This window comes from Anomaloglossus baeobatrachus, unplaced genomic scaffold, assembly GCF_048569485.1.
Source record: "Anomaloglossus baeobatrachus isolate aAnoBae1 unplaced genomic scaffold, aAnoBae1.hap1 Scaffold_2674, whole genome shotgun sequence".
NCBI classification, from domain to species: Eukaryota; Metazoa; Chordata; class Amphibia; order Anura; family Aromobatidae; genus Anomaloglossus; species Anomaloglossus baeobatrachus.
The window spans coordinates 35,551-61,200 of record NW_027442193.1 but is presented as its reverse complement, the minus strand read 5'-3'; the positions used below and the strand labels follow the sequence as shown (position 1 = coordinate 61,200).

The window sequence follows — 25,650 nt, the reverse complement described above, 5'->3', positions numbered from 1 at the left end:
AAAGGATCTATCACTTGATTATTGCTGCCTCATCGGAGCATGGAGTAGGCGCAGATACCCTGATTCCAGTGATGTCTCACTTACTGGGTTGCGCTTTTTATTCTTTATAAAATCACTATTTTATTTGCTGCAGATCTAGCAGTAATCTGATGCTAAGCTGTGTATAACCCCAACCACAGCACTGATTAGCAGCTTCCTGTGTACACTGTGCATAGGTAGAAAGCTGACAATTAATGGTAAGGGCCAGGATTTAACGAGCCTGAATTTTATACCGCAATAATACTGTATGGCACCACATGAATTTTACTTTACATAGACACATACTGAGGTTTCTATGTGCTGAATTTCAAGCATATCTTTCAAAAAATAATTGTGGCATGCTCCATCTACTATTGTATAGGGCAATACTTAGCAAGGCTTTCAGGGAAGAATAATCCAGCACTGTATGCAGCACCATTTGGCGGCACAATGAATGGCCTTAGTCTGAATAACGGTTGCACTCCATCTGAAGTCTTCACGTGTTATGAACACAGATATATACAATTTTATTGCATGGGGCTTTGCTGTTCTGTACTTATTAATACCAAGCTTTAAAAAGTAAACCTCACACTGCTCTCTATACATCATGCCAACACCAGCAAAGTGGAAAGAGTGCCTTGAGGCAGTGGGTGGTATAACTACTATCCATTTGAAATAGGACCTAGGTTTGATTTATTTCTCCAAATAAATTAAAAAAAAAAAATAAAAAAAGTCCGCTGAGATCTTTACAGGAGTTTTTCTTTCCTTTCAAGAAAAAAACAAACCAGCTTTTAAATAAAATGCAAACCCACACACATCAATTCGCACATTTTTCCTCCATCGTTCCTTTCACAATAAATGGAGTAAGCAATCGAATGGAAAAGGCTGACCTTATTTTGTCTGTGTATGTGAGGTTTTTTTATAAAGTGAATTATTGATTAAAACATTACAGACTTGGCTGAGCATTGCGGCAATGATTGCTGCTAATAAATGGACCTTCTCCAACTTATTGAGAGCTTAAATTGTGTCCTTATGAAATATTTTTCAGCGGGCTATTTCCTGGGTTTTTCCTTCACAAATATAAAATACATGCAGAACGTTGTCATACAACTGATAATCATGGGGATAATTATTATTACACACGATACTTTAATACTGAACACTTCCTCAGTATGTCCGCCATATGGAAACCAGTGACGATAGAGCGTACAGTCCCGTCTAATGCTGCACATAGTGTGTCTAAAGGGTACTTTACACGCTGCGATATCGGTACCAATATCTCTACCGAGCGTACCCGCCCTCATTGGTTGTGCGTCACGGGCAAATCGCTGACCGTGGCGCACAACATCGCTAACACCCGTCACACAGACTTACCTTCCCTGCGACGTCGCTCTGGCCGGCGATCTGCCTCCTTTCTAAGGCGGCGGTTCATGCGGCGTCACAGCGACGTCACACGGCAGCCGTCCAATAGCAGAAAAGGGGCGGAGATGAGCGTCTGGAATATGTCGCCCACCTCCTTCATTCCTCATTGCCGGTGGAGGCAGGTAAGGAGATGTCCATCGCTCCTGCGGTGTCACACATAGCGATGTGTGCTGCCGCAGGAACGAGGAACAACATCGCTACTGACCAGACAACGATTTTTCATAAATAAACGACCTCTCTGAGACAAACTATTTTTGCCTCTTTTGCGATCGTTTAAGGTCGCTCCTAGCTGTCACACGCTGCGATGTCACTAACGGCGCCGGATGTGTGTCACAAACACAGTGACCCCGACGATATATCGTTAGCGATGTCGCAGCGTGTAAATGGCCCTTAAGTCTAACCAACCCATATCTTTCACTGTTGCTCCAAGAAACCTATATCACAATGGCTTTCCTCATACTTATTGCTGACCAGAGACTGATTTATAATACCAAAATACCAGTAGAGAATGATAGCAACAATTTCTAATGGCTGGAATCAATCATTAGTTTTCCGATAAACATCGTTACCTTTCACTTTATACTATTGGAACGTCAACTTTTACAGTAATTTCAGTGGCCATTATTACTTATTTTACCCAAACACACTTGATACTTTAAAAACTTCATTTGTACTGAAACAATTTATAGTCACTGGGTGACACCACTGAAAACTGGAAGAAAATCTGTTGTAGAAGGCGGAGGCTACACAGACTTTGCTGGAGTGATTTATTGAAAGAGATCACCTAATGTATACACTGGCAGATGATAATTGGGGACTTAAAGGGGACATCCACTACTAGGACAACCCCTTCTCATTCCCCATGTGCACAGTTCTAGTTGTCATAACTCGCATTCCCGGGGCCCACGTGACATTATGATGACACACGATCCCCGCGACCAATCAGCACCGACTTCCTTCTCCCCTCCTTCGGTTAAGTAATCAACTGGAAGTGAGCGCTGCAGCTGCTACTCACTTCCTGTTAATTACTTAAGCGTCCGAAGGTGGGGAGAAGGAAGTCGGGGCCGATTGGTCACAGCTCTAGCGTGTCATAATGTCACGTGGGCCTGGGGAATGCAACTTCCGACATAGCTCAAAAAGGTCCATGGAGCCTCTGTTCGGAGTCTCGACACAGAAAATAGCCAGATATCCCTCCGGGAAGGACCTAGCCAAGAAGAGGCTCTTTTTAAGAGACCATAACCACCATATTAAGTGGCCCTTTTAGTCAATATCCATTATTATATTTCTCTTGTCATATCTTTAAACTCGTCAAGAGCTTGATATTGACTAAAAGGGCCACTTAATATGGTGGTTATGGTGGTATCCTAAAAAGAGCCACTCCTTGGCTAGGTTCTTCTTGGAGGGATATCTGGCTATTTTCTGTGTCGAGACTCCTAACAGAGGCTCCATGGACCTTTTTGATTTGCATACTTCCCAGGGGGCAATGCACCTAGGATTTCACAGTGTTGAGCGCCCTCGCTGGCTGCCGGCAGTGTTTTCTGGCTGGTATCCCCGAGATCAGTGATTCTTTTGACTTCCGACATAACGAATTGTGCTGGATTTAGGCTTTATTTTTTATGGGGGTGCACATGGAAAATGAGAAGGGGCTGTCCTAGTAATGGATAATCTCTTTAAGGATCGACATTTAGAATTCATATGCTTAAAGGGAATTTGTTGCAGGTAGTTGCCACATAATCTGAGAGCAGGATGAAGTAGAGACAGAGTCCCTGATTCCAGTGATGTATCACTTACTAGCTGCTTAGGGTAGTTTTGATAAAATCAGCAGGAGCTTATCATTAGAGGACTAGTCAACCTGCTTGGTAGTGAAGAATATTTTTGAGCTTAGTATAACCCTGCCCCCAGACTGATTGACAGCTTTCTGTGTACACTGTAAATGGACAGAATGCTGCCAATTATTGGTGTAGTCGGGGTTATGCTGAGCTCAGCATTCAGAGAACTGGTTGATCTACAGCATCAAAATGAAAGCAAGCAGCTCAGTAAGTGATGTATTGTTGAAATCAGGATATCTACCCCTACATCATGCTGCTCTCAGATGGTGTAGCAAATACCTGGTAACCATACCTCCCAACTTTTAAAGAAGGAAAAGAGGGACAAAGTTTGCGGCGCGCGTAGCGCGCCGCGGCAAATTTTTAGGCCACGCCCCCTAACCACACCCATTTCACAGTCACGCCCATATCCACTCCCCATCCACACCCATTCAGCACAAACACGCAGGCAGCCGGCGGGCCTCCAGCACGGACACGCAGGCAGCCGGCGGGCCTCCAGCACGGACACGCAGGCAGCCGGCGGGCCTCCAGCACGGACACGCAGGCAGCCGGCGGGCCTCCAGCACGGACACGCAGGCAGCCGGCGGGCCTCCAGCACGGACACGCAGGCAGCCGGCGGGCCTCCAGCACGGACACGCAGGCAGCCGGCGGGCCTCCAGCACGGACACGCAGGCAGCCACAGTGAGGCGGCCGGTCGCCCGCACAGTGAGGCGGCCGGTCGCCTTCACAGACAGGCGGCCGGCCGCCTTCACAGACAGGCGGCGGGCCGCCCGCACAGAGAGGCGGCCAGCCGCCCGCACAGAGAGGCGGCCGGCTGCCCGCACAGAGAGGCGGCCGGCTGCCCGCACAATGAGGCGGCGGGCCGCCCGCACAGACAGGCGGCGGGGGGCGCCCGCACAGACAGGCGGCAGGGGGGCGCCCGCACAGACAGGCGGCAGGGGGGCGCCCGCACAGACAGGCGGCAGGGGGGCGCCCGCACAGACAGGCGGCAGGGGGGCGCCCGCACAGACAGGCGGCGGGGGGCGCCCGCACAGACAGGCGGCGGGTGGCGCCCGCACAGACAGGCGGCAGGGGGGCGCCCGCACAGACAGGTGGCGGGCCGACCGCACAGACAGGCGGCCGGCCGACCGCACAGACAGGCGGCCGGCCGACCGCACAGACAGGCGGCCGGCCGACCGCACAGACAGGCTCCGGCCGGGGGTGAGGGGGGAGGGAGGGAAATCAGCGCTGGGGAGATTAGTTTACTGTACCAGCAGCAGCACAGGCAGCGCTCCTCTCTATGCCACGTCTACTAGGATGGTAGGAGGGAAAAGCAGGGAGGCGGAGAGAGAGTGGGTGGGCGGAGCCCGGGAGCCGGCCGTCCCGCCCGTGGCAACGGGACAAACAACGTAAAGCGTGAAAGTCCCGCTGTATCCGGGACGGTTGGGAGGTATGCAGCATGTTAGAATGTGTACATAAGATCCCGCTGGTGGTGGCCGCAGCTTATAGGCCCCAAATCTGGTGACAGGTTCCCTTTAAAGTGAACCTGTCAGGTGCAATATGCACTCAGAGCCAGGAGCAGTTCTGGGTGTATATTGCTAATCCCTGCCTAACCGTCCCTGTATACACTAGCATAGATAAAGAGATCAAGAACAAATATTTTTAAAGATCTTATATCTTATGCTAATGAGCGCGGGGACTAGTCCGAAGGGCGTTACTTCACTTGGCTAGTCGGCTCGCATAGCATGTTAGCATGTTATTACGCCCCTGTGTGAGTACTAATACGCTATGTGAGCCGACTAGCCAAGTGAAGTAACGCCCTTGGGACTAGTCCCCGCGCTAATTAGCATAAGATATAAGCTCTTTAAAAATACTTTTTCTATAGATGCCTTTATCTATGCTAGTGTATACAGGGACGGTTAGGCAGGGATTAGCAATATACACCCAGAACTGCTCCTGGCTCTGAGTGCAGATTGCACCTGATAGGTTCCCTTTAAAGGGAAACTGTCACCAGAAATTTCGCAAAAAAAATAAAAGATTCCCCTCTGCAGCTCCTGGGCTGCATTCTGGAAAGGTTCCTGTTGTTATTGTGCCCCCTTTGAGACCTAAAAAAATACTTTATGAAGTCTTACCTTTTTGTATGCAAATCTGTTTTTATGGTCACGGGGGCGGGCTGCCTGGCGTCCGTTATTCCCCCTCCTGCCGCTGTACGCCGTCCCCCATTGCTCATTTCCATACATGAGGACGCCTTCCTCATGTAACTGTCCTCCTGAAGTTTTGTGCATGCCCAGTGCCACTCTCGCGGGACTGAGCACTGTGCAAAGTGTGAACGCTTTTGAGGTGATTGCGCAGGCGCGAGATTATGGGCGGCGCTGTGATTGTCATCAGCAGCGTCATCCAAGTACCTGCCCATAATCTCGTGCCCGCGCTTCTCACTCTGCCTCCACCGTTATGCGCAAGCACTGTCCATATGAACCATGTTACCTATTACCGTGGGCGCGAGATTATGGGCGGCGCTGTGATTGTCATCAGCAGCGTCATCCAAGTACCTGCCCATAATCTCGTGCCCGCGCTTCTCACTCTGCCTCCACCGTTATGCGCAAGCACTGTCCATATGAACCATGTTACCTATTACCGTGGACGCGAGATTATGGGCGGCGCTGTGATTGTCATCAGCAGCGTCATCCAAGTACCCGCCCATAATCTCGTGCAAGCAGTAATAGGTAACATGGTTCATATGGCCAGCACTTGCGCATAACGGTGGAGTCAGAGGGAAAAGTGCGGGCACGAGATTATGGGCGGGTACTTGGTTAACGCTGTTGATGACAATCACAGCGCCGCCCATAATCTCGTGCCTGCGCAATCACCTGAAAAAGCGTTCACATGCGCAAATCTTCGGGAGGACAGTTACATGAGGAAGGCGTTCTTGTGTATGTAAATGAGCAATGGGGGACTGCGTAAAGCGGCAGGAGGGGGAATAACGGACGCCAGACAGCCCGCCCCCGTGACCATAAAAACACATTTGCATACAAAAAGGTAAGACTTCATAAAGTATTTTTGTAGGTCTCAAAGGGGGCACAATAACAACAGGAACCTTTCTAGAAGCAGCCCAGGAGCTGGAGAGGGGAATCTATTACTTTTATTGTGAAATTTCTGCTGACATGTTCCCTTTAACTGGTAGGGGAGCCAGGATAAAGCAGAGCTGAAGTTGTTGGGAAGCTAGGACCCAGCAGCTCTGCTCCACAGGCAGGAGACCACTGATCGGTAAGCTAATAGAAGCCTGCAGATGTCACTCTGCATAGGTTATTACTGGCCAGTGCTATCTGCAGGAGAGAGAAGTGCTGATTGCACGGTCTCCTCAGCGTCCTGACTCCCCGCGTGTCTGCAGCAGTGAGAAGCCGCACACGGGGAATCAGAGAACAGCTGCAGACAAACGCAGGCTCCAGGACTGGGGGGGTCAGCTCTGGGGGAGGGGGGATCGCTCTGCTGCAGGGAGGGGTCGCTCTGCTGCAGGGGGTAATTCATACCTCAGCAGCAGTCACAGGAGTAGGTGCGCGGTCGGCTCTGTAATGAATAGAAGGGAGAAACAGCGAGGCGGGGCTACAGTGGGTGGGTGGAGCCCGGGATAAACAGCCTCACGGGCGGGACCCGGGATCAAAGGCTCAGAAGAGGGACTGTCCCGCTGTATCCGGGACGGTTGGGAGGTATGCTGGTAACAGATTTTTCCCATTAATCCTTGTATTCTCTCTGTAGATATGCCACCACCAGAGGTATCTGGCAGAAGCTTTTTACCCTCTTAGCACTAAGCACACGAACATTTGTCAGAACTGACTGCTCATGTGTATGGTGGGAGAACAGAGAGATAGCCGTCAGCCGAAGGAATGGTAAGGGCAGTGTTTTCTTTCTATAATAGCACTGATTGCTAGGCTCCTCTGTAGTGTCACTTCATAATGCAGCCTAGAAATGATTGCTATCAATTTAAACATAAATTGTATACTTTTTCCATATTTTTTTATCTTTACTAACAAAATGTTTTATCACTTTCTAAACACATATGACTGAATCACTTAATGTGTTATAAATGCACCACGCATTAGCAACTTCTTTTCTATTGCCATTTTATGATCATGTTTTCCTCTATAGATTGTGGATCTCTGTAACATACAATCAGCTTCGTAAACTCCAAGCTGCTCGCAGAAGAGGCTCGGTCCTATCGGGATTAGCATATGGAAAGTGCAGTTAATCCGCTGACCCCAGTACACAGGTTCCTGAGAGAACACACCTGCTCTAAACTGACAAATGTCAGGAATACAAAGTCTTCATGTGCCATAGGCTGATAATGTGCCTCTCCTAAGGAAATCTAACATTCAAAGCCTCTGTTCAGGAAAAGGAAATGCTGATGGATGAGGGGAGGTCTGGAGAAGTATCTTGCTCAAAGTTTGTTTTACTGACCTCCTATAGTATTATCACCCCTAACATATCCTGCAGATATAGGGTGAATCTGTAGGTTAATTGCGTTTGAAACCTGCCTGTTGTCTGCTCATTGAACCCTTAGGTCGGGAGGAAATTAACTTTAATCCTCCCAGCAGCGTTCTGGTTTCTGTCACTGGGGCAGCCCCGGTGCGGGTTAAGTCACTGCTCTGTGTATGAACAGCGGCGGAGGAAACCACATCCCCACACTGACTGACAGCCATTCAGCATTGGACCCTGCTGTCAGTCAGTGCGGGCGGCACCACAGGTACAGCCGCCGCTCTAGATTCTCAGAGCAGTAACTGTATCAGCACCAGCAACGCCCCAGTAACTGGAACTGGAATGCTGCCGGGAGGATTAATGTTAATGTCCTCTCAGCTGCGGGGTTTAATGTGCAGGCGTCGGGCAGTATTCAAACATTATCAGAAATGCATCAAAAATACATGTATTTCAAACCTAAGAATGTCAATAAAGTTTTGTCACAGCTGAATTCTGGAAGTTTCAAAAGCAAAGAAGTTTTATTTAAAATATGAAATACCAAAATCGAGCCAAAACAGCAGCATCTTAAAAGGTCGCACTTGCGATCTAGAATTTCACATCACTAATGAGATCGCTAGCGATGTCGCAGCGTGTAAAGTACCCTTAAGGCCTCAACTGAGCAGTATTTTGCATTAGTGTTTGTATGCCAAAACCATTGAAAACCATAAATAAAAGATTGACGCCCGTTCTGTGTTTTTGAGATACTCCTGGCTTTGGCAAATACTGATCAAACATCCTGATGTATAAATAAAGCTTAAAGGCCCCGTCACTTGCAGCGACGTATCTAACGATATATTGCCGGGGTCACGGATTCCGTGACACACATCCGGCATCGTTAGTGACGTTGTTGCGTGTGACAGCAAGGAACGGCCGTTAACGATGGAAAATACTCCTCAAATCGTCCATCGTTGACACGTCGTTCCTTTTTAAAAAATTGTTGATTGTTGAGCACACAGGTTGTTAGTCATTCCCGAGGCAGCACATATCGCTACGTGTGACACCTCGGGAAGACGAACTGCAGCTTACCTGCGGCCGCCGGCAATGCGGAAGGAAGGAGGTGGGCGTCACTTTCTTTCGGCTGCTCTCCGCCTCTCCGCTTCTATTGGGCGGCCGCTGTGTGACGCCGCACGAACCGCCCCCTTAGAAAGGAGGCGGTTTGCCGGGCACAGCGACATCCCTAGACAAGTAAGTCCGTGTGATGACTCCTAACGATATTGTGCGCCACGGGCAGCGATTTGCCCGTGACGCACAAACGGCGGGGGCGGATGCTTTCACCAGCGATATCACTGCGTGTAACACCCCCTTTAAGGCTCGTTCAGATGCCTTTTTTCATGTATGAGAATGATGGCCCTAGCTTCATCGTTGATGGGGTCCAGGGTCATGAGATTTTTTAACAGTGCCTTCAGAGTTTCATCTGAATTATCAGTTTTTCTTGGATGTGAATAATACAAAAAAAAAAAAAAAGTTTCTCCACCTTCTCCTATCTAGCAGTCCCTGAAAAACAGACAGCACTTAAATGCCATGTGAGTGCTAATTTTTTTCGCAGAGTCATACACCCTGTATTGACAATTTTAATTGAACACCCAGATCAATATCGGACATGTCTTCACAATTTTGCATGAGCCCCTCAGTCTGCAAAAAAAAAAAAAACGGACATGTGAGCAGCCCCATGGTTTATACTTGGTGCGAGAGCTTTCCGTGTAAAATACGAATAGAGCTCTCATGTGAAAACCAGACATCTGAATGAAGTAAATCACTAATGAGGCTCGCTCACACCACTGCATAACACGGACTAGCGCTAGCCGATATTGTATTGGACAGCACTCGCGCCAATGTTATACTATGGGGCAGTGCCAGCCAGCGCTTTATTCTCATACCAATCTGGCATGAGAAAAAAATAAAATATCACTAGATATATCTCAGATCACGCATGCCCATACAAGTCTATGGGTGAGTGTGAAACATTGGTCTGCTCCGATGTCATCCAAATGCAGTCCGATATACACACAGACAGGCAGTGAAGATGATGGAGAGATTAATCTCTCCTCCTCACCTGTGCTCGGATTCTCACATACGAGGGAATAGGGGCATAGTGAATGACCTCGGCTCACGCTCGCAGCAGAGCGTCATTAGCATCTCACCCCATATTCTCTTGCATTGGATGCTTTACACTAGTGTGACCCTGGCCTTAATGACATGTCGTATATCTTCATCAATATGTCATGTGAATCAGAGGGAATATACAGAAGAAAGTGGAATGCAAGAGCTGGGGAACTTCAGGAGACGGCAGGGTGTTCTAAGGACACCATATGATTTAGAAGAATAACTATGTATATCAGCGCTGCCGCCATCACAGGAGCTGGATTCAGTTTACCTTGGGTCAGTAGATATCCACAATATTCCTATTAAATTTGTGTAACTGCTCATGTGAACGCTGAGACTTTGCCTTCAAATTCAATGTATATCACTAATACAGAGACATTTCAGAATGGACAGGAGAGAACAGAAATCCTACACAAGATTAAGGAGGAAGATCATACATGTAAAAATTAGCTGGTATTCATCACGAGAACAGTATATGCTTACTACATACTGTACACGCCATCATAAAGGAAGTATATATTAAATCATATGCCGGCATAACCATATAGTAAATGGCAGTGCACAGCCATAATACCAACATATAAACATCACACCACCATATACAGTAGAAATCTACACTATATACACACATCCATATAGCATTATTTCTCCACACTGAAATGCTATGTTAATATTTCATCTACACTATCACCACACATTTACAGGGGTTGTCCACTATATTTTGTAAGTGACCCAGCAGGCACACAGTGGGCGTCAACAGCCACGACTTTGGAGGCTGCGACATTATTGCTTCTAGTCTGGCAGAGACCATAGTGTGGGATGGGCTCCTCATGAATGTTGGTGGAAGCAGTTGTTTGCAACAGTTAATAACAGTCAAAGGGGCTCTACTAAGCACTAAAAAGGTTGAATCATTTTGAGACTGCGGCAGTCATTAAAAGTGGCATTTTGTATTGAATTTGGAGAAAGCATTTGTTGCCTCAGTTGTATTGAACTATGTAAATTGTTCTTGTTTCATCGGTTTTACAAACGGAAGGAAGTTTGAAAATGTTACTAAAATATGTTTGTGGATATATTTGCGTCTCTTCATATATTTTGTCATACCATGCCTGAAGAAAGGACCTGAGATGTCTCGAAAGCTTGCTTTATAACATCATCTTATTTTATTTTATAGTTAGCCATTAAAATGTATCACAACTATAAAATTTTAATTTTGTTTCTCTCACTGACAGCAATCATTTTAAAATAAACCTGCATTGAGGGGTGGATTATGAGTAATTTCATTACAACTGTATAATGGGGTCTCTTAGGTTCCATGGTGAGTTCTGCCATTTGAGGGGTAGAAATGAACCTCAGGCTGTGACGCTAGTCACTACACAGACAAGACATGAGGCATGATAGCTAAATGCTCTGGGGTCAGATAACAGGAGAGCATTTCAAGGATTAAGAGCGTAATCAGGTCACGGTCCAGTGTCTAGAATACCTGGAGAATAGCGGATCAGAGAAAATAGGTCAGGTGGGGTCCAAGGTCAGGCAGCAATAGCATGTTTCCAAGTGTCCATGCAGCTAAAAAAGTTAAAGAATACTGCAGATCACCTCATTGTAGAAAGCAGACACCTCCAAAAGAGAGAAGACAGAACACCCCACAATCACACTCACCAGAGGCCAAACTGGAGGACCTGCAGTGGAACGCATCAAGGACCTGAAGTGGAACGCACACCCACACACATCAGATCACACAGACACATCAGATCACACAGGCACACACCTGGCAATACTGATTGCTTCTGGCTGGCAGAGGACTGGGACAATTGCCATCGCTGGATGTAGTGAGTGTGTGTGCAATCTAATCTGACAAAAGTAATAATAAATAATAAAAAAAACTATGAAAATGAACAAATGAAAGACAGACATTGCTTTTCAACCATGCTTTCATGGATTGTTTTAAAAAAAAAATAAAGCTCATGAAATAGGCCTGGACAGAAATTATGGTACCCTTAACTTAATATTTTGTTGCACAACCTTTTGAGGCAATCACTGCAATCAAACGATTCCTGCAACTGTCAATGAGACTTCTGCACCTCTCAACAGGTATTTTGGCCACTCCTCAAGAGCAAACTGCTCTAGTTGTCTCGTGTTTGAAGGTTGCCTTTTCCAGACGGCATGTTTAAACTCTATCCAAAGATGCTCAATAGGATTTAGGTCAGGGCTCATAGAAGGCCACTTCAGAATAGTCTAATGTTTTCCTCTTAGCCATTCTTGGGTGTTTTGGGTCATTATCCTGTTGCAAGACCCATGACTTGCGACTAACACCAAGCTTTCTGACACTAAGCAGCACATTTCTCTCTAGAATGCCTTGATAGTCTTGATATTTCATTGTACCCTGCACAGATTCAAGACACCCTGTGCCAGATGCAACAAAGCAGCCCCAGAACATAACAGAGCCTCCTCCATGTTTCACAGTAGGGACAGTGTTCTTTTTTTGCTATGCTTCATTTTTTTTATCTGTGAACATAGAGCTGTTGTGCCTTGCCAAAAAGTTCAATTTTTGTCTCATCTGTCCATAGGACATTCTCCCAGAAGCTTTGTGGCTTGTCAACATGTAGTTTAGCAACTTCCTGTCTGGCTTTTTTAAGATTTTTTTTTTTTTAACAATGGTGTCCTCCTTGGTAGTCTCCAAGTCCACTTTGGCTCAAACAACGATGGATGGTGCGATCTGACACTGATGTTCCTTGAGCTTGAAGTTCACCTTTAATCTCTTAAGGAGTTTACCAATCGTATTATCCGTCTTTTTGATTTGTCAGCAATTTTCCTCCTGCGGCCATGTCCAGGGAGGTTGGCTGCAGTCCCATGGATCTTGAATTTCAGAATAATATGTGCATATCTGCTGTTTGGAGATGGTCTTATAACCTTTAACTTTAACATGCTTGCCTATAATTTTCTTTCTAATCTCCTGAGACAACTCTTTCCTTTGCTTCCTCTGGTCCATGTTGACTGTGGTACACACCATGTCACCAAACAGCACAGTGAGTATCTGTAGCCCTATATACAGGCCCACTGACTGATCACAAGATTGTAGACACCTGTGATGCCAATTAGTGGATACAACTTGATTTAACGGGTCCCCTTTGTCTCATTCTTTTCAGGGGTAACATCATCTCTGTCCAGGCGTATTTCATGAGTTTTATGTTTTCTAACTTTCATTTGTTCATTTTCATACTTTTTTTTTTACTATTACTTTTGTCAGATTCAAGTTATTTCTGAGACCATTGTGGGGTTTATTTCATTAATTGAGGGGCACCAACAATTTTGACCATGTGTGTAACTAGGCCAACAAAAGTGACCCAAGTTATCTAATTGGTACAAAAATGCTGCAGAAAATCTGCTACATCAAATACTCACCAAACGCTCATCATGGGAGCTTATCTTCTAAGTAAAGACTAGCACAATAAGTTGAAGTAAAAATAATAGATAAAATGAGAAGATAAAAAGAATAAAATGGGATGTCACACATGGCTTCTATGTGCCAGACAAATCAATTTCAACATATTTTTCATAGAGGAAAAAAAAAGAAGCAGATGGCATGGAGTTTGTGTGTTTTTCCCATGTTGGGAATTTTGTCTAGCTTCCTTGCACATTAAAAAAAAAACAACATACTGAGCGGTTGTAAACTGACCCTGGTGCATGCACTGTGTTGTTGAATAAGACCCTGATTCCAGCAATGTATATCTTACTGAGCTGCTTAGTTTAGGTTTGATAAATCACTGTTTTATCAGGAAGAGAATTTTTACTAGGAGACTAGTAAACCTGCTAGAAGCCTGACAGTCAAGCATATTCATGAGTTCTGAATAACCTCGCCCCCACCACTGATTGGCAGCTTTCTGTATACACTGTATATGGGCATATCACTGCCAATCAGTGGTGTGAGAGGGATAATACAGCGCTCAGGATTCAGAAAACAGGTAAATCAGCAGAAGATAAAACAGGAATTTTATAAAAAGTAACATCAAACAGACCATCATGTGATACAGCACTACAATCAGGGTGTCTTCCCCTACATTGTGCTACTCTCAGATGGGGTAGCAAAAACCTGGTGATAGATTCCCTTTAAATGGACAGAGAAGAAAAGACTTTAGACAAGCAGTTGAGGGCATTTCTAATATTCTGGTGCTGGAAACAACTTTCTAGCAGTCACCTGGGTTGATAACAGTCAGCAACAAAATCACTCAGAACAAAAGAAAAAAAAGACAGATTCTAACGAGACAATTGCTAAACTATAATTAGTGTGATTTCTGCCCAAAAGATTACAGAATGACATACATCACAGGAAGAAATCTCAGAGGAGGACACATTTGTAATTTATTGTAACCACAAAGAAGCATAATCTCTAAACACACAACTCAAGGCAGCAACGGCGAGATTTATCTAATGAGCAGGGACATACTGCATGCTCATGGAAATCAGGCCACAGGAGTCCTCGCTTCATCTACTGGCCAGAGTAGACACCAGTTACTATTAGTTTTCTTTTAAAGATCTCTTCAGAACAATTACTAATGATGTAAAACAAGAGGAGCAATCACAGAAAAGACAAACCACTAACCAGGGAACAAGTATCAAGACAAGAGATTATGATGAGATCATTTAAGAACCATGTGTAAAATACAAGTCTGCTTTAGGGAAATGACACATGGGCCTTAAATCATTGCATTTTCCTTAACTGGGGAAAAAAAGAGCTTCCATATTGAATCAAAGTAGAGGCATACTCTATGTAAAATCACCATAGAAAATCTGATGGAAAAAATCATGCTGAGCTCTATCAGAGTCTGTATGTACAGAGAAGAAATGGACGGCTCACATGCTAAGGGGCACATGAGCCCTAATATGATGGATGGCCAAAATGGATATAAATAAGGAATAACGTTTGGAACTCCATTCTATGTCTGAACTGGGTGCAAAAACCTAAAAAGACATCACTATGGGGAGATAAGGTATGCACACCAGTGACTATGCAAGGGGAATACATGGAATAGCAGAAACTGCTGTGTGAATACTGACATGAAAAATTCAATAGCTATATGTGAGAATGAAATGTGAAAAATGGAACCTGCATTACTGCCATGAACATATGAACAAAGAGAAATTTAGCTACTGAATTGATCAATGCAATAGAGCCCCAACACTACGCCAAAGTATTTCTCTACGTTGGGGTCCCTAGCTTGTGTGTGTCCTCTCATGCAGTTAAAAAACTTACCGTGTATGGGAAGCTGAGATCCAGGCTTTTGTTGTTAGTTTTTCGTTTGTGAACCCACTCACCCCTATTGCCAATCCACATGATACGTATATATAGCCTGGGTCTCAGCTTCCCCTACACGGTAAGTTTTTTAACTGCATGAGAGGACACACACAAGCTAGGGACCCCAACGTAGAGAAATACTTTGGCGTAGTGTTGGGGCTCTATTGCATTGATCAATTCAGTAGCTAAATTTCTCTTTGTTCATATGTTCATGGTTAGTAATGCAGGTTCCATTTTTCACATTTCATTCTCACATATAGCTATTGAATTTTTCATGTCAGTATTCACACAGCAGTTTCTGCTATTACATGTATTCCCCTTGCATAGCCACTGGTGTGCATACAAAATGGATATAAAGACAGCACTAAATAAAGCCTTTCCTTAAAGAGGTTGTCTGGTCTAAATCCATAAGTCTGCAGTGACTCTGTGACTGCAAACTTGGGAATCCTCACAATGCGCACACTGCACACTGTGAAGATTCGCCAGTGTCAGAGACGGGAACGGCAGTAACGTGGCCATGAGTATGTCATATGCATTCCCCCAGCTGCAATCTGAATACATGGACACAGACACACTGAATGCAAGTGTATTGAGCAAGGCCGGGCACATCTATTTTGGCTCTAGCCAGGAGTTTCGATATTTCACACTCATGGCCACGTGACTGACTCTAACATCGGAGAATCCTCATAGGGCACAGTGCGAGCGATGTGATCATTCACAAGTCTGCAATCTCTACGTGAACAATGTAGGGGCCTTTGCAGTTCAATAACTCACCATAATGCATAATTCCATTTGCTGTGGAGGTGAATTGGGCTCCCTTACTTCTTGGGCCCTTGTGCAGCTTCGCAACTTGCACCAATAGTATGTCCGCCTCTGAGCAGAGTGCTCCAAGTATCACATTTATGTCTCATTGAAATATTAGTGATTTGTTTGGTATGCAAAACTGGTCTCAATTTCATCGGGGATTGATGAGTGTTTCAGTTTTTACCATCAGTGACTTTTTAAGTATGAAAAGAAAAAAAATATTGCAATGAGAATCATGGATGTCACATGGATGAGAATCTGACTTTGATAGTCCCATTGTATGGGTAATTTTGATTTGTGACTTGGATCTAACACTGTCAAAGTAGTTTTATTTTAAGCATGAAATACCAAAAAGGCAAACCCACAGCATCAAAAACGCAATAAAAAACACATTCAAAAACACAATGAAAAAAAAAGAAACAAGCGCAAGTAACCTAATTTACAGAATAGGTGTATAAATTCTGCAACATCAAAAACTCACGAAAAGCTCATCGTGGCAAAGTAGCCCAAGTGTCAAAAGTATGGCTAATTTCTTAACTTTTCCTTGTAAAGTAACCGACAATCACATTTTTGTTTCCAAGAAACTGGAACCATCCCATGAAAAAACACAGCATTCCTCTTTATGTTCTCTCCAACCTAACAACGCACACAGAGCTATAGTCAATTTAACGCAATTGACATGCCATTACCTCATAACACGAAGGCATGGATATTTTTCTTGGAAAGCCATAACATTTGTATAGAAATCTGGATATGTTTCCTTGGCATTTAGGAGAAAAGAGAGGAAATACCAAATCAATTAAATTATTCCAACCACATTCTCTCATTAAATTTTCCTTGATGTGCGAAGTCTTTCATCTGTTCAATATGAATCACTCACTGTATGCTATCAGACCACTGCGCACTCATTCACAGAGTCAATTAAAATCAAGTATGAAAAAAAGGCACGGCCTGCTAAAATGCCAGGAATGAGCGCAAGAACACAATTATTCATTACCCCGGCATCACATCATAATTTATACTTCATTAAGTGATGGGCAACTGAGAGTTATGAATTGGTGTTAATGGTGTAAATAACCTAAACCAATCTCAGGTCATCAATTCAGAAGACAGAGAAACTAAGACAGATTGAGTTATGTTGCCATTTAGCGCTAAGTGGCATATATAAATGCTTCGGAGAAATGGATACTTTCTAACCGGCGATGATACCTCAGCAATGTAACAATAAGGCCATGTTCCCACAGAGTGGAAATACTGTGATTTTTTTTCCACTGTATTTTTTTGTGCAGGAATTCGGTTGTATTTAAATGTTCAAGGAAAGTGGACGACTTCTTGAAAACTCGTGCCCAACGCGCGTTTAAAGATATTTTGTAGCTTTTCTGTACTAAACAAACTCATTAAAAACACTGCTTAAAATCAGCACCAAAAAGCACTACATAAAAAGGCTAAAAAGAACGAATCAAAAATGTAATAAATGATATTGCTATTTTATATTTTGTTGCAGACAGCTGCAAAAGAACACGCAAACAAGAACACCAGAAAAGACACCGCACCATTTACATGGCCATGCTTTCAAGCAGAGAACTGTGATCTATTCCAATATACTTTTTCCTTTAATGACCTCAAGGACAAAAAGGCACTCATCAAAGGTGCATCATGGCATGGCCAAACATGTAAGTGCCCACATGATTGTTTTCCACATATCTCCGCAGTTCTTTGGCTCTATGAATCCAGAGCCTTCAAAGAAGAGGGGAGGTGGAACCAGAGGGAAAATGAGCAGGTGGGAAGCCGCACTTAAAGGGAATCTGTCAGCAGGTTGTTGCTATCTCATCTCAGCATGATGTAATCAAAAGAGATCCTGAGTTCAATGTTGTATCACTAAAAGGCCCCTTTACACACTGCAACATCGCTAATGACATCGCTGTAACGTCACCGGTTTTGTGATGTAATAGCGACCTCCCCAGCGACATTGCAGTGTGTGACAGACATCAGCGACCTGGCCCCCGCTGTGAGGTTGCTGATCGCTACAAATCTTTCAGGACCATTTTTTGGTCCTTTGTTTCCCGCTGTGCAGCATCCATCGGTGTGTTTGACACCGTTACAGCGACTTCGTTGGTGACTTCCCTTTCAAATAGCTGCTGTGTGACATGTCCCCAATGACTAGCTAGGTCGTCCTGCAGGTCCGGATCGCTGCTGCGTCGTTGGCCAGGTCTGCCTGTTTGACAGCTCACCAGCGACTCACCAGAGACTTTGTAGTGATCCCGGCCAGGTTGGGATCGCTGGTGGGATCGCTAGGAAGGTCTCAGTGTGTAAAGGGGCCTTTAGATTAGTGGCTGCAGCCATTCTAATATAGTGAAAGATTTTAGATTTTGCATGTAGCAGAGCTCTATGAGCTGCCCCTGCCCACACCAGGCTTTCAGTGTACATTTCCATAGACAGAAGCTGCTAATCACAAAGGGAGCAGAGTCAGACTACAACTAACACACTGCTGAGACCCACTAAATATAAAGATAACAGTCTAAGGCTATGTGCGCACGTTGCGTAAATACATGCAGTTACGCTGCGCTTTGTAGCGCAGCGTAACTGCATGCGTCCTGCGTCCCCTGCACAGTCTATGGAGATTGTGCAGGGGCCGGGCGCACGTGGCGTTTTAGAGCGCAGCGCTTCGGCTACTGCCGAAGCGCTGCGTTCTAAGAAGTGACATGTCACTTCTTCCATGCGCTTTGCCGGCAGCCCCTGCTCTGTCTATGGCAGGAGCTGCAGGCAGAGCACATGGAATCGGCTTTTTTTTTTCTCACTACGGACATTTCTGCAGCGATTTAAAGCGCACATGTGCTCTTCAGATCGCTGCAGAAATTTCTGCAGTGACTGTACGCAACGTGCACACATAGCCTTAAGCTAACCTTGCAGGTGAACAAAAAAAAAGACTGAGATAACAGATACAGGGCTGAAGTCTCTGTTTTAACACTTGCAGCATGCCATCTTCAGGATACATTGCAGAAATCTGCTGACAGAGTCCCTTTAAGGGTATGTGCACACGATCCGTACATGCTGTGTCCTGGACACAGTGTGTCCTCTCCTGCAGGGCCTCAAATGCTGTCTGCAGGAGACCACACCTGCCCATGCACATGATCAAGGTTCGGACAGCTGAGGACTTTCTCATTGTCCTCCCTGTGAACACTCACAGTTCTGCAGCAAAAATTGACGTGCTGCGGCTCGGGAAACTGCACCGCATGTCAGTTTATGCTGCGGGAAAACAAGCACAGTGGGCATGGGCTTTCTAGAAATCTCATCCACTGTGTTTGTACTGTACAATGCAGTGTTTTGGGCACAGCAGAAACACGCTGCATCCAAAACACTGCAAACACTGATCATGTGCACATACCCTATGTGTTTGGCTCAACCATGATGCACCGAGCGCCTGTACTTGGTTTGAACAGTCATTCTGTACTGACAGAGTCCCCTTAATGTGCTAATAAGACAACTTTCGTGTCTTTCTATCAAAGTTTCTCAAGTGTTCATAAGGTAAAACAGACTTCAGTAAGAAAACTATTACCCTGTCTCACACAGCAGTGGTTATTTTAAAAAAAAAAAAAAAATGTAAATATAGGAACAATGCAGTAAAAAAAAAAAAAAGTTATTGACGTAGTTTTGATGTGTCCTCCAACAGCATCGTAAAGACACTGTGCATACTATTAATTACACATTATATATACACATTATACATACAATTAATGAAACATTTCTCATTTGTGAAAATATTTGACGTATTGCTAATTTTTTTTTCAAATGCAGATCATTGCTATCATTACTGCATTACGGTCTCCACACTATTAAATTGCTGTTGCTTTCTCCTTGACCTTTTTCACATACTGGTAAGGGCTCACTCACACAAGCAGATAAATTGAATGAGTGCTATATGATTTTTTTATCGTATAGCACTCGGACCAATTATATTCAGTGGGACGGTGCTGATGACTTTGATGATTTTTTTTCTACTAACGGGGCTGTCGATAGGAGCGAGGAATGATTAGCTCTCTGCCGGGGCGCATGAAATCTCACTGTCAGAGATTGACAGTGGGATTTAACTAGTTAACAGGCGCAGTTGGATCAGAAATCCACCTGCACCTGTTAGGGCCGTTGCACACATCTGGCTTTTCGCCGGATCCGCCACAACTCTAGTACAGAGTGATACAGTACAATGGCAGCGTGACAAGCTCCGGTCACATGCTGTCATGTGACCGGAGCATGTGACCTGGAAGTTGCTGCGCTGCCATTGTACTGTATCACTCTGTACTGGAGTTCTCTGAATCCCCCAATCCGGCCCTTAGCTGTACATGTCGGCTGATCAGGTCAGCTGACGTGGGAGGAAACATGCCAGCCACACAAGCCCACATCAAAAAGGATAGACACGACCTATGACATAGCGGTAGGTCATAGGTCATGAAGGGATTAATAGCGGCAGAGTTAAAAAAAATAGATTGCATACAAACAGCACATAGACAGCAAGTGATAAAAAAATCATATTTTCACCCAGAAAAGTGATGAGACCCATTTTTTATACGCTCGTGTGACCCCAGCCTAAGGCTACATTAGCACATACTTATGAAGTGTTCATATGCTGTCTGGTTTACTTAGCGGACAGTGCACACACCTACTGAGCATGTCCTAATCTGATCCTCAAACTTGGGCACGCTCTGAGTTTTGGATCCCCCACTTGGATCTGTGATTTTCACAGATGTGTCAGTAGATCCATGAAGCTGTATGGGACCCATGTACCTTGTGACAAAAAAAAACAAAAAACAAAAAAAACCCCCCCAAAACTTTGGCCAGGACACGGACATTTTACATGCATGTGTGAATGTAGCCTTAATATGTCAGCTGCTTGAAACAGAGCATCATTTGATCCAAAAGAGAAATGATTTACAGAACAATGCTCATAGAGATGTATTGAGTTGTGATCTCCGATGCACTCCATGAAACACTGAAGCTGCAGGCACGTCACAAATTGCTGAGGCCGACAGGAGTGGGGGCGATTGAAGGGGAGTATAATACAGGGGTCTGGGGACTTAGATTTACAGCACCACTCCAGTGGTGCAATAAAACACATTGAAGTGGTGCTTTAATGAATTGGGCTTACTCCAGTCATTCCTACATTAAGGCGGGCTTTGCACGTTGCGACATCGCAAGCCGATGCTGCGATGTCGCACGCGACAGTCCCCGCCCCCGTCGCAGGTGCGATATCGTGTGATCGCTGGCGTAGCGAAAATTATCGCTACGCCAGGTTCACATGCACTTACCTGCCCTGCAACCGTCGCTCTGGCCGGCGACCTGCCTCCTTCCTAAGGGGGCGGACGTGCGGCGTCATAGCGATGTCACACGGCAGGCGGCCAATAGCGGCGGAGGGGCGGAAATGAGCAGGATGTAAACATCTCGCCCACCTCCTTCCGCATATCCTACGGAAGCCGCGGTGACGCCGGTAGGAGATGTTCCTCGCTCCTGCGACTTCACACACAGCGATGTGTGCTGCCGCAGGAGCGAGGAACAACATCGGACAGTCGCGTCAGCGTAACTATGGATTACGCCGACGCTGCACCGATGATACGATTATGACGATTTTGCGCTCGTTAATCGTATCATCTAGGCTTTACACACTACGATGTCGCATGCGATGCCGGATGTGCGTCACTTTCAATTTGACCCCACCGACATCGCACCTGCGATGTTGTAGTGTGCAAAGCCCACCTAAGACTATACGTAAGACTGTGCAAAACATCAATCTTAATGAACAGGACCCTTATAAAGTAAAGAGACCTCCCATGATGCATTGCACAGGACTGAAGAGACTCATGGAATACATTTTTGGAGAATGATGAATGCTCTTTCAATGAGAACAGTATTCCACCATCCATATCATATAGACATGAACTTTATACCAAGATGTAAAAATAATTCTTAGCTTCCAAAAGTCCATTTTAATTACATTTTTCTCCACCGTTTCATAAGACGCGTACTGTGTGAAGGTAGAATTGCGGCTTGAAGCAGACATATATGGGTGATACATAACTAACACAAAACCTGGCTCCTAAGATTTGGTAAAATGATGTAACTGAGCAAGTCTGCACATCCCCCTCCCAGCACACAGTCTACATACAGCATTTGCATTACTATATGGCTGTACAAATGGTCATTCCTGGAACAGAAAATGTCATTTATCATAGTCTTCCTAAGCCATAAATTGCAGTTGACGTGATTTTGAGAGGCACTGGATTGTTGCTGTTTGTTATAGTGTTTTGTAATGTACTCTGCTATTTGTTCAGCCTTCTAAATCTTTAATGCTTGCGGGGCCTGTAATGATTAAATGCTCAGCTAATTGGCTAAGCCAACTAAACTATCAGCAAGATGCAGCTGAAGAACCAGAAGCCGTGTGTTACCAGTGCCATACGGCGTTTACTATAGAGACGTAAAGCCATTTCTTGAGATTATATATAAATAAGTACACCAATTGTATGTATAGAGTGCTTTACTGATTCATTCTGCCCATTGCTTTCATGGCCCAAACTGGTCCTATATGGTTGATATCATATTTTGTCATCCAACAGTCAAAACTGGGGGCGAGGTCTCATTTCTATTCTACTATACATAGTATCTATGTATGAGACTATAAATCAAATATATCAGACATAATGGACGCTGGAGATATTACGGGATTAAATAGATTGTCTAAAGTCCTTAAATGTGTAAAATTGCAAAGTGCTTGCAAAAATAAGTAATTTACCTCTTAATTTTACACAGTGTGCAGCTGCTTGCTTAGGTTCCTGGCCACATGCAGTCTCAGAGTGGAGTGCTCCTATCAGACTCTATTCTTTCCAATAAGCTCACACCTCTCTGAAGTTGGCCGGCTGGATGGTACTGACCAGCCTCAGTGCTTTTCCCATGCGGCAGAGGTAAAGCGGTTTCTGCTAGCAGTCTTGTAGAGCACTTAATGCAGACCTGAGGTGTGAGCATACTGCAGAACTTAACTGTCAATCTTCAGGAGCACACTGCCCCTGGGAATCAGGGAGCTGGGAGACAGAGGAGCAGTGCGCTCCTGAAGATACTCAAGAAAACTTCTTTAATACTATTAATAATAATAGTCTTAGCTACGTTCCGGTGCTGAGTATTTGAGTGTATTTTTGTAGCATAAAAGTACAGTTCCCGCAAAGTGAATGGGATTTCTCCAAATCTCATATACCGTAATAGCACTGGGATATCAAAGCACAAAAAATTCAAATTTGATAAACTAACATTGCACAAGCAACGCAAGGTATCTTAATCCTCTGGAGGATAGAAATGGGTCAACCTTATGTCACAAACAATCAAGATGGCGAGTTGTCAAGTTAAACTTAGCTACATAAGTACATATTGGAGGCTCACCTTCAGATTGTACTATAGAGACATTACTATTTCGAGTTCAGACGACAGAAAAGTACACAACAATGTTCATTAACTCTAGACTGGAAGCAAGAACCTGAGCATGGAATAAAATACCAATGTAGATTGCCAGGGAATTATCGTCCTCAACACAAAGTGGTCTTGACACATTTTCAGCATGTGTCTGTACTTGGCGAAAAGGGCTCATACAGCCCTTAAACACTTTATATTTGAGACTAGTAATGAGTGAGCATTAAAATGCTGGAGTGCTTGGTACTCGAATCAAGCAGGTTGGAAGCTCAGATGGGATTGACTCGAGTAACGAGTATAATGGAAGTTTAATGGAAGTAAGTGGGAAACTCGAACATTTGCTGATGGACTCTCTCTCACTCTCTCATGTTTGGGACTTACGGAAAAATGAGAGCTAATATGTCGGCTGGGAAATTAAGTATAACGAGCACCACTACAGAGTGTCTTGAGCACCATCGCTCATCATTAATTGACACATAAAATAATGTTGCATTTATTTCACATCACTACACGCTGGTTGGAAGTTTTGCTCTTAAAATTGTATAAACTACTGTCAAGGATGAACATTTCCTAGCAATCTCCATCAGGACAAGATTGGGATGTTTTGGGCTCCATACTGCATGCATCTTCCAGTGTGCGCTCCAGTTTTGATTCTTTGTGGGCCACAAACACATAGCATGTAGAATCCTTTATAGCTAATTTTAGCCATTTTGCTAGATCAGAAATAAAAAACAGACATCTTCAGAAATATTGTCAGGTCATCCATTACCCTATGGTTGCAGTATGGAATGATAAAATTACCTAGAAAGTCCCCATTACACCTCAAAGTTTAAATTTCAAGGAGAAAACACATTGCCATGGTATTCGTGATTAGTAATACTTCTTTCCAGTAACACATGCTATATTAAAGAGGTCTTAGCAGATAAGTTTTCTGAGAAATAAAATCTAACTTAACTCATGCAAGAAATATTAAACATGCAAATTTCCACCACATTCTTATTGATGGGAGAAAAAAAACAATGTACAGGGATGAATGGAGACAATGGTCATTACAGCACAGTGCATCGCACACACATACAATGGACAATGTTACCAACTGAGTTGCACAAAGGACTGCACTGTAAACAGGCTGGCATGTAGATGTTCCAAAATCACAACAAACAACAAAAACATTGAGTAAAATAGTAAAATATAATCACCCACTTGAACATTTACCTTCCACTGCTCTTTTGAAGAAGACTTTACAGCTTCCACAGGTGACCACTCCATAATGGCATCCAGATGCTTCGTCCCCACAAACCAAACAAACTTTGGAAGGTCTAGATGACCCGGTTGACATGGTCCGTAGTGCAGAACTAGGGGGGGAAAAAAAAGAATGAAATCACAATTAGTGACCTTATTGAAAAGTTAATAGCCTGTGGCAAGTACAGAAAAACAAATCATCACGTAGTTTAGATGAGAGACAGTGAAGATGCTTTATTCTATAAAGATATGTCCTGCACTGAAATCAGTTCAATGAATCCGAATGGGATTCTTTTGGCTCCAACTATGCAAGGATTTCTGAAAGCCTCATTCAGTCTGCAGCAAATCTTACCCAAATTCTTCCACTACAAAGTATAACAACTTAGTAAAGCTGCCATTGTCTTTATGTAGTCAGACAATATATAGCCATATCGTATACAATGGCTGGTGGCTAGCTGTACAGACAATTTCCGTAGGGGCTTTTTTTTATTTTAGGATGGCACCACATAACATAAGCATAATAAAGAACAATAATAGTGTCTCTCACTATTGTCTACAATACATGAAATATGTTTATGATGGTTTCGAGCTTCTAATGAATGGAGCCGTTTATACCCTGTATTAAAAGGTCTCCAATTCATTAGTGCATTAGCACATACAGACGATTACTGGATTAAAAAGTCGAGGTTACAAATACAAACAGATAAACTATTTCTTTCTAAACAAATGCTCACAGCAAAAAAAAAAGAATTTCATGTTGCCCTTTATGTACTAAAAGAAAATGAAATTATTATTTTGTAACAGCATTAAATCTCTGCACTTTAACTTGAAATTCAGTCAGTCTGTTCAAGAAAGCTGTTTCTTGCACAACATGTATACACAGATGGCTGGAAATGAAATTCTCTTGCATCAAGTCTGTAGCATGCTGTCAGATAAATTCTCAATCACTTCACTTGACCATAACTGCCGACATAATGAGATGAATAGAGCGCAGACGATATACTTTACTCCTAC

The 25,650-nt window shown here is 44.1% G+C and overlaps 1 protein-coding gene across 1 annotated transcript in view; it reads right to left on the bottom strand.

Annotated features, from left to right (window-relative positions):
• The window catches only part of LOC142264620 (mineralocorticoid receptor-like), a gene marked incomplete at its 3' end in the record, with an annotated part of 118,478 nt that extends 93,733 nt beyond the window's left edge, over nt 1-24,745 (bottom strand). Inside the window, exon 1 of the mRNA XM_075332253.1 lies at nt 24,610-24,745. Within this exon, the coding sequence (XP_075188368.1) occupies nt 24,610-24,733 (124 nt within the window). The remainder of the gene's footprint in view (nt 1-24,609) is intronic.
• Nucleotides 24,746-25,650: the final 905 nt, after the last annotated feature.